At 36.7% G+C, this 10744-nt stretch overlaps 1 protein-coding gene across 1 annotated transcript in view; it reads left to right on the top strand.

The window, feature by feature from the left end:
- The first annotated feature begins 305 nt into the window (after positions 1-305).
- The window catches only part of LOC138039763 (coiled-coil domain-containing protein 93-like), a 19882-nt gene continuing 9443 nt past the window's right edge, over positions 306-10744 (top strand). The window contains exons 1-8 of the mRNA XM_068885615.1: positions 306-773; positions 1488-1540; positions 2494-2802; positions 3012-3084; positions 5136-5234; positions 7438-7534; positions 9534-9568; positions 10500-10601. Coding sequence (XP_068741716.1) covers positions 5172-5234; positions 7438-7534; positions 9534-9568; positions 10500-10601 — 297 coding nt within the window. The 5' untranslated portion in view covers positions 306-773; positions 1488-1540; positions 2494-2802; positions 3012-3084; positions 5136-5171. The remainder of the gene's footprint in view (positions 774-1487; positions 1541-2493; positions 2803-3011; positions 3085-5135; positions 5235-7437; positions 7535-9533; positions 9569-10499; positions 10602-10744) is intronic.

The following is a 10744-nucleotide window of genomic DNA, read 5'->3' as shown; positions in this document are numbered from 1 at the left end:
TACATTAAGTGTTTTACTGTCGTAAGTGTTTTTGTTTTGAAGCTGGTACAACGTTAAAGCCTCTTGGTCAGGGTAAGACTATTAGCTCTTGGACTGCCTGTCAATGAAGTTTGATTTTGACTCTCTGGCAGGTATTTGCCGCTGCTAGACATGGTTACCAAGCTCATGGATATGAATTAAATCATTGGCTGGTTTGGTATTCAAAACTGCAGGCAAGACTACATGAAGGACTCCATAAGAAGGACACATTTTCCAGAGCTGACTTGTGGAAGTTGAGAAATTCACTTAACTCCTGGCATTAAAGTGGTCTTAATCTAGAATCTGGCTGGCTATAGTGGAAGTTCCTATATTTACCCAGCACTCAGCAATTAATGTAGCTGTTAAAATAATGAAGCATTTATACAACACATTTTAATGCCACATTTCATGTGCCAAATCTGCTGAGTGGGAGTTCCTATTTCCTGTCTGCACAAAAACTCAGTGTAAGGAATATCTTAGACATAATCTGTTGCCTAATGCTTTCACTAATGCAAATGGTCTGATTTTGTAAGATTCTTTGTTAGGCCAGTAAACTGAGGTCCTGCATCATAACCTTAAAGTCTGTAAATAACCCTGTGAGACAACAATAATTATAGGAAGAATCCTCTTCATAATACTGGGCGTAGCGGGTCTTTCAGTTCCAGCAATGATTTTTTTGCATTCCAGCTGTACTAAAGTCGGGGTGAAAACAAAGTTTGCAGGACAACAGATGAGCACAAAGAAAACTTAAGAGGGTGCGTAGCCAAATGCAAATGACAATTTTGTACCATGCATTGTAAAAAATTAATAATAAATGAAAAGTACAATTTAATTGTAGTAAAAAGAAAAGAGGATTGGTTATGTGCATTCTGACTTGTTCTGTTATTAAGTTCTTTTAGATGAGACGTATGGTTTACAGTCAAGCTAATAATGTCATGTGTGACCCGAGTATCCACAAAACTGAAATAATCTTGGAGCTTCCGAGATTTGAATGGAATCTGGGAGAGTTTTCTGAAAGTTGCTGTATGAAAAATGCGCAATAACGGAACAATTCATCAAATGTTTGAAATAGTTTTCACTTTTCAATCACCTTTTATTTTATAATAAAAGGAAAGTTCATAGCTTCGAATTTATTTTCCATTTATCAAGGAAAATATCTACGGGAAATTCAGAATCTCAAGAATGAAGTTCAAAACTGGCACATGTGCAGTTCAAATTTTAAAACTACTCAGGTCACGCGTGACATAGCTTAACTGTAACACCTTTATTTTAGACGGCTAAAAGTCCAAGCCTTTGGACATTTAAATTACAAAGGCAGGATGGTTTTTGTTTGTTTTGGTGAGGCTTATAATGGCTTAAGGGGTAGTGTGATTCTCTTTCAATTATTCTTGAGCCAAAAAGGCAGTGATATTTCTTTGATACATCCCAAGAGGACATTATTCTCAGTGATCCTGTTCTTTTACTTACAGGTTAAACTCTCCAACTTGGACATTGTTGCAGGATATTTGGAGTTGCTGAGATGGTAAGATTTTAAAGAAGCTTTTAAGATGGAACAGTTACTTTAGACATCATGTTTACGAGAGGTGTTTGTCCTTACCTCAATACAACTTTGACACATTTGTTAAATTAGCATTTTTACAGATCAGCTGGTTACTAGAAGATTGGTTTCTCATGCAGCTAAAAAAGATCTTTCCAGCCAATCACAAACCTTACATAATGTTATACCCTTGGGAGTGAGATAGGTCTGTCATGAGATATGAAAGGTACTAAAAAGCTCATCTAGAAATGTCCTGGTATCCTTTAAATAATGGTGACATAGTTCTCGCATGAGAGTTGTTTGCTCCAGGTTGTTCCCGGCTGTTGATATGGGTAAGACTTTGCTGGCTAGCAGCAAAGATGAGTGCATGCTTTATAAGAATAATAACTAGATAGGGGTTCTGATGCTACAGATTGGGACATACTTGACCAATCTCCCAGAGAGGCTCTTCCGAAAGAGGCTCCAGATTTTGCCACTGTAAATGCCCAGGTTTTGCAGACCTGCCACTCATTTTGTATTTGCTAATACATTGTATTAAAGAATGCAGCCGTTGAATTAACATGTGATAACAATGTCAACAGGAACGGAAAACTAAAACAGAAGTACTGCGTAGAAAAGTGTGTCCTGTCATGCATTGTAACTTCAGTCATAATGATAACTATTTACTCCTTAACAATTGCACAACAAAATATTCATGAAGCAGGGGTTTCCTTGGAAGCCGGTCATCGGCGGTATATCGCCATCTACATGTATCTGTCAGATTTTCACCCAAACTCTTTTATTAAAAAGATGAGAGTGACAGTATACATTGATTAGTTCCGAGGCATCTGCTTGAAAAGTTATTGAAACCCCTGCATTAAGGGTTTAAAAGCCAGTACGTGGTAGAAGCTGAGTGCATGGAATCTCATTTTCAGGGCTTTATGATTTACTTTTTACAGTGTATGAAGGTGTTGGACGTCAAAATTGGGTGTGCGGCATCTGGGTCAATCCTGGGCACAAGTGAGTAACAAAGAACCAGATCCTATACACATTCGACAAACTACTCAATACTCAAAGATAAAAAAGTCCAACTGGTGAGTGTAACTTACACAATTTTGGCTTGTAAAATTAAATATTAATTGAATGAAAATTTTCTGAATGCTTTTTACAGCCTCTTTTACGTGTCTATAAGGGAAAAAGTTCAAGTTGCCACAAGCGTGTATTTTGATGAGAAGGATTTTGCAAGAACTGAAATCTTACATGTAGAGGTATAGTCTAAAGAGTAGAACTGTTTTTTCAGTTGTCCAGGCAATGGGATTTGCAAGTCATTGTGACAAGTTCTCTCTTTCAAAATTATCATTTCCAATCAGTTTAGCCTAGTTCATAGAATGTTTCTTTTAAAAAACCAGACATTGGTCACTTTTTTATTAAATTAATTATAAATTAAACTATTTCAACTTCTCTTCTCTTCATATAGGAATTATAAAAAAGTTTTAACATATCTATTTCAGCAAGCTAAAGTCAAACGGAACAGTCTGTGCTGTTTGTTGGTGAGTTTTAAAGTGCCTCTGATGTAAAAAATATCTTTTGCTTATTTTAAAGGGGCAGTGTCCTAGCTGAATTGTAGTAAAAATCTGAAAAGCAAAGGAGACCTGTTTACTGATAGCTAACAAAAATGAATGGCCAAAGTTACTTCAAAATGGCTATTTTAGCTCACAGAAACCATTCTTAAGTGTTTTTGGTTATGCGTAGCCAAGATCAATTTGAATGCCAATTTGAAAGCATCGGGCCTACGTTTTCAGATACTCCCTTTGAATCTTAGATAAATTCCGTAATAACTTAGCATGGCTCATTTTTCTCTTAAAATTTGATAGACTTTAATCAGTCCAGGCTGTGGTGATACAGAAGCAAGTTATAAGAATGAAAAATCACTGAAAATTGATTTATTAAATTTATGGTCAAAATAAAAGGGATAAAGGAGTAATTCCCATGATACAACCCATTTAAAGACCTTTCAAAATGATGAAGAATGGTGTTTTCTATTTTGGAATTCCTTCTTTGACGTTCCAGAGATAATCAAGTTTTTGTTAAAAATTGGTGATGTCACAAACATTGCAAAATGACTGTAATGAATCACAAAATTGAGAATATCTCTGAAAATATTGGAGTAATGATATTCAAACTTGGCACCAGTAATGTACGGCACAAAGTGACACCCCTTAAGATGTTGCCATGGCAACAGTCTTGTTCCCAGTCCCTTTCTGCAATGAACCAAATATCTTGGACTTTGAACAGATAAGTACAGGCAGATGGTCAGACTTTAAACGCATGTGCTGCCCATGTTTTACATCTCTGTATAAGCTTACCGACAGTGGACATGCCTCATCACGACAATAAATGACAAAATCAATCCTGAGTTAAATAGATGCTGCAGCAAAAATGGTTGCCAGGGCAACAGGAAGAGGGTATTGTTTTTTGTCTTACTTGATGTAGGTTACTGTACTTGCCAAGTTTGAACAACACCCATCCAATATTTTCAGAGATATTGTTAATATTATTAGAGTCATTTGCAATTTTTGTGACATCTTTTTTAAACAAAAAAAACTTGAATATCTCTGGGACGAAAGAAGGTATTCCAAAATAGAAAACACCATTCATCATATTGAAAGGCCTTTAAAGTAAGAAAAATATATTTTTCACTTCATAGGCATAGTTTAATTTTCTTTATGACATGTGAACACCAACAGTTTAGGTCCACTTCATAGGCACCTTAATGTGAAAATAGTTTGCTTTTCTTTATGACAATCCAACACCTACAGTTAAGGTCCACTCAAAAACCTTTAAAGGGTTAACCAATTGTTGGTTTTCACTCACATGATCAACAGCCATGTTTTTCAACGAAAGCAAAAGAAAACGTTTGCGTGATGACAGAGTTCAATTCCCAGAGGATTGGGGCGGGACGCCAACATGCCGCTGTTTCTTTGTTTGGGGACACCAACATGGTGGCCTTGACTCCATGTGTCCCTGAGATTGAGAATTATAGGTTTCACTCTGTCTAATGCCAGACAATTTTACTCGCCTTTAGGGGCTGCCTTTTTTTTTGGGGGGGGGGGGGGAGGGGAGATGTGAATGGGTTAAGGGACATTTCCATTATTTACAATGATGATCGGGTCTGAAAAAAAAGTGAATGGGCTTTGAAAAATTTTCTTTCTGTGGAAACCGGCATTGTGTTATTTTCTCAAACAAAGTGACCAGGTTTTAAAAAAGTGTTGGATTAATCCTAAAACTGGGGCAGAAAAGCGATATTTATTTTGTTGAGAACAACATGTGGAACCAGTGTAATTAATTGTATAATAATTGAAATTCATCCAATAAATTGCATGCTGAAAGGGTTGTCACATCAACAGCACACTGTCACAGTCATCATCATTGTTATGATCATCATCTTCAACATTCATTATTAATGATGCTAATCCTTTGGCCCCTAAGAGGTTCCTAGTGATCAGCAAAATCACCTGGCATTAGACAGTGTAAAATCTCTAACTGGCCATTGTAGTAGGGAAAAGGTTAATGCTTCTTTAAACCCCTTTTTTTTTCCTAGTGACTGGTCAAGAAAGCAATTGAGATAAAAGAAGAAATGGGCGACTACATTCGAGAGTTTTCTGTGTCTCAGTTTAACAAGCACCACTCAACACCAAAGGTATTTGATGGGCTATTTGCATTGTCTACTTTTTACTGTATGCTGTTTTCTTGTATCAATTTTTACAAGGTGACTACATTAGAACTTTTGTTTTAATTGTCATACACGTCATTGCGATAAATATTTTTACAATGTATTATATCTTATATAAACATTAAGCATACAGTTAATTGAAGGTGGAGTTTTGCTTAACAGCTAATTGCTGTCAACATGACACATGAAAATTATTCCAGGTTTATTGTCTTCATAAATATTCTCTTGAGGATAATGATAATGATAGGATAACAAGGACGCCAAAGTGTGTAAGTGCATGGAATGGAACTTCTAAGACACATGTCTATGAAGACTTTATTATTGTTATTATTATTATTATTATTATTATTATTATTATTATTATTATTATTATGACATTTTAATTGTAGGAGTTTTGAAATCACTGTTTTGTTAGTTTCCTATTCATATGATTATTAATATTATGAAAAGCCACTCTCTTTCAATTCATCACAGACTCGTTTTGGCCTATATACCTTATCTAGTACATCACAATGAAGACTAAGGCATTTGGTTGTTAGGTAGTTTAAAGCAAGCTGAAAAATGTCCTCAGGCTGTGGCCATGAGGTTTGTACATTTGGGTGAAGTTTCAGTCCATCTTAATCTGACTGAGAACATTTATCTCCAGCTGCTTTGGTTTTCATCCACCATCAAAACATTAATTTTTAACATTAATTTTAACATTAATTTTAATCACTCACTGAAGAACTATGTCCCCATTAACCCTTTGACGTCCAAACCGGTCGAAACCGGCCAGACTTAGTATTTTACTCTGTCTAACGCCAGACGATTTTACTCGTCAATGGGGAACCCCCAGGAGTCAATGGGTTAACCCATTCACCCCTAAACCGGCCATACTTAGTATTTTACTCTGTCTAACACCAGACAATTTTACTCGTCAATGGGGAACCCCCAGGAGTCAATGGGTTAACCCATTCACCCCTAAACCGGCCATACTTAGTATTTTACTCTGTCTAACGCCAGACGATTTTACTCGTCAATGGGGAACCCCCAGGAGTCAATGGGTTAACCCATTCACCCCTAAACCGGCCATACTTAGTATTTTACTCTGTCTAACGCCAGACGATTTTACTCGTCAATGGGGAACCCCCAGGAGTCAATGGGTTAACCCATTCACCCCTAAACCGGCCATACTTAGTATTTTACTCTGTCTAACGCCAGACGATTTTACTCGTCAATGGGGAACCCCCAGGAGTCAATGGGTTAACCCATTCACCCCTAAACCGGCCATACTTAGTATTTTACTCTGTCTAACGCCAGACGATTTTACTCGTCAATGGGGAACCCCCAGGAGTCAATGGGTTAAGTAACTCAGGGCCACAGGTAAATACATATGGCTGTGGTTCTATGGTTTGAGATCAGGCAAACAAATGGCTTCAAACTTAAGCATAAGTACTATTTATTAAAACTGTCCTGACACATTGGCTAACAAATTGACTGGAGTATTGCAGGTGAAAATCATTGAAAAACTTCATTTGAAACTTATAATTATGTCAACGTGTTGTGAAATGAAATTAATGAGTAAACAAGACTGGACCACTAGATTAACCAGCAAATTCACTGACCATGTTCATGTACATATACATCTACTAAGAAATACCTTGACACATGGGGTGAAAACAAAAACATTTGAGATAATGCACTGTTTATGTTGCTTTAGTTCTTAAACATAGATAACTGCTCTTGAGGGTCAAGAGTCAGATGTTGTGCTTTGGCATGTAGGGCACCCGACTTGTTTTCCGTGTTTTGGCCAACAAGTTGGTAGTGTGTTGGTTATTGTTGGTGACATCTGGGCAAACACATCAACCAATGAATAGACCATTTTACAGTTGTGGCTAAGTTACCAGGCCTAGCAATGGAAACGAGGCTGCCGGTGACCCTGTTTTGATACAAACCTTCATGCTTTTGTAATGTTAATATGGACTAATTAGCGTTAAAACAGCACAATTTACATGATAAAAGCAGTGAGGTCTGTATCAATGCAAGGTCACCGGCAGCCTCGCAGCCATTCATAGGCTTGGTCGCTGAGCAAACAACTGTAAAATGGCCTATTGGATGATGCGTTTATAGCATGAGATTTTTTACCATTACCTATCATTCGCACATGTTCATAACTCATCTTTTGTCCCAGGAAACCTACAAACCACGTCGAAGGTATCGCAAACTAGAATCCATCTCTAAACTGATAAAGAAACAAGAGTTCCAACAATGCTACTGGAGTCTGGTTGGTAAGCACACAAGCAAACACAAAAGCTCTTTAATCAACATGGGATTGAGACGTATCCTAAATGTTTGGTTTAGAGGAACAGTGTCACACTATTTTAGTCAAACCTCAAATCACTAAAAGACGTCCTTGCATCAGTGAAAACCACAAAATAATGGTGAAGTTTTGTTGCCAATGACCATTGAAGTGCACTGAAGCTGATTCTTTGTTGTTTATGGCCAAGGATGGAGAAGCTGGAAATGGATTGAAACTTGAAAAACTGGCCATGACACACAGTTCTTTCAAGTTTTGTCTTTAGAAAAACACCTAAAACTAAATATGAATAGCTCTTTGTGCCATAAATGTATTTGATATCTTGTCAGTGGGTTGTCAGGATAGTTTTATGTGTGAGCTTAAGTTCTAATTTAATTAGATTTTTGCCCATTTTTTAGCTAAAAACAGCAAATTAAGCATGATAAGTGTCCCTTTAATGGCTATAAGCTTTTCAAAGGTGCTGTGTCATGGCACGGCAGTTTATTTTGTGTAGTTTAACCATTTTGTGTAGTTTTAACAATTACTCACCCCTACCCTACCACCCCTCACCTGTGCAACTTAATGTTAAGCTAGAAAGTACTTTTCTTTGAAACAACTCAAATCAAAGCTTTGTGGTAAAAAAATGTCTGTCGAGCATACAGAATTTAAGTTAGAAACAACAGAGATAAACTTTGAAAAACTTTTAGGCTCAACAGTTTTAAAAAATCCCACTCAAAATCCATTTTAATCTTCTCCAATTTTGCCCATCCCTGCCTCCTTTTGTATTTGCTGTTTTATTCCAACCTTGCTTCAATGTTTTAAGCAGTTATTTTTATGTTTGGTTTGATTTGGTTGCCAACTCCCAGTCAAGGGATTGGTTATGAAACCTTAAAACCTTCAAACGCGCGAACAATGTTGTCGCAATCGATGTTGAACTGACTGTGACAATGCACAATCTTTTGTTTTCGCTTTGCACTGGTTCGCAAATTAGTTGCGTCTAATTTAATCGAAAGATTTGATTGGTTATCTTCTCAAAAAAAGGTGTGTTTAGTGCACAGTCAAGGCTCAAAATACAAACAAAAACATGAAAATTAATAACAAGACTTGTCAAGTTTTATAACCATCTCCATGCAATGACTATACTTTCATAACACAGCTCCGTAAAATCAAACTTTTCATCAACAATTTCTACATTGAGTTTAAGTTAACAGATCACGCATTCACATTGCAAAAGTGATCTCCCCTGACGACACGCAGTCCAACAATTAAATGTTATGTTGGTCAAAAAATGTTGCTGTTCTCATTCAAAATGTTGAACTGTGTATCATATACATATAATGTTGAATGCTAAAGCAAACCATTCAACAGACTGAAAATTGTTGAAAAAAGTTGATGAAAATAGAGACAAGCCATGTTCTGTTTTAGTTTAACTGGTTTCCATTACTTAAACGTAATTCATCAAGTTAGTGTTTTCCAGTCTCTAGAAGCAGACAACACACGTTTCAACATTTGTTGCACAATGTGTCGTACAATAGACGGTTTACAACCAATCTCTAGAGACACAGATAACAAGAAATATTATTTATTTAATGTACAATAATTATTTCTGGTGGACAAACAAGAGGAGCCAATGAGAGATCTTTTGGTTTTGCCAACCAATGTGGCAGCAATGATGTTACATGAAAACCACCCATACAATATGACAATAATTATTCATTTTACTATGATGTGCGGAGTGGTCATCTATTTTCCTCTGGAACATGGGTCATGATAGAGATGCTCTTTCCACCTGGATTGAATTTCACTGATCTTTAACCCTTTGTAATGGTCTAAAGCCGAGAAACAATCTTATTGTCTTAAGTTTTTTGTTTAAAATCATCAGTGGCTACACAATCACATTCCATAACCTCCAAAGTAGGAGCCCATTCTTTCTCTTTTCCATTGGTTTTTTTATTTACTGGTGCTAAATTTGTATCGTTAAAATTCCATAGGCAGTACGGGATTTAGCAAGGAGCTGAGAGGCAAAGTAAGTCAATAAGAGACAATCATGATTTTCTTAGCGAAAGATCTTCTCAGTTGAAAAAATGAGCAGGTTTAAGGAGGCTCGAAATAGCTCTTCTTTTTTCAAACAAGCAAACATATTCTGTCCTTAGATACAGTTAGGGTAGTCATATCAAGACGAAATTTGGCGAGGGTATTAAGTGTCCATCATAGATTTCTCACATCACATTTTCCTCCAAAATAACGTTACCATGGCAACGATATAAGGCATTTCTTTGACCCTTAAAATCAAGATATATTGTCTTTTTTAAAAAAATTAAACGGTGAAATCTTCCCATTCAGCTAGACCAGATAATGTTAGAAATAATCTCTCAAATATTTAAAATTCAACAAAATCTGTACTTCACGTGCACGTGAAAGTAAATCTTAGTAAGTACTTTTGGTATCCAAAAAGAAAATTGGGGGTAACCATGCATTTTTGAGAGATAATTAAGCTTCAGTTTGAGAAAGAACGCCATACATTGCTTTGTATTTTGAAGCTTTTTACAAATATTATTCATGAATTCTATTTGAAAATTGCGTGGTTACCCCCAATTTTGTTTTTGGATTTCAACAACACTTGTTAAGATCTACTTTTTCGGCATAATCACACACCGGGGAAAAAATATCTTTAATTGATAGGCGCCGTCCTTAAATAGGATTTAAGCTGATGACCAAGTGATTGTGCTGCAAATGGCTCTACAGATGAACTACCAAGCGACCTGGGAGCTGTTCAGTTGCGAATGTAGAATAGAACCTATAGGCAGTGAAAGTATGATGGAGGATATATGAAAGCTGAAGCAGTAGTCATTGTACTAGTCTCTGTATTCTCTCTGTTGCAACCAGTAGAGATATTTGATGATCAGTGACGAGAATTTACATGTAAATGCCATTGTTATTACTTCCTTTTTCATTAGGAAAAGGAGCAAGCTGAGAAGAAAAAGGCTGCGGCGGCTGCCATCCCTGGAAGAGTGAAGTCAGAATTGGCAAGTGAAGAAGATGAATATGTGGTGGAGCAGGTATTGTACTCGTGTAAAATGCTGACAGGGTTGCATATGGTTGCTACTAGTTTAAATCCGTGTCTGGTGGATACCTTAGGTCGATCTACCACCGAACAGAAACACTTCAGTACTTCATGTTGACACGTGTTTTGCACACCGCT

Source organism: Montipora capricornis, chromosome 1, assembly GCF_036669925.1.
Source record: "Montipora capricornis isolate CH-2021 chromosome 1, ASM3666992v2, whole genome shotgun sequence".
NCBI classification, from domain to species: Eukaryota; Metazoa; Cnidaria; class Anthozoa; order Scleractinia; family Acroporidae; genus Montipora; species Montipora capricornis.
Note: the sequence above shows the minus strand (reverse complement) of the source record. Positions and strands in the feature narration are given on the sequence as shown.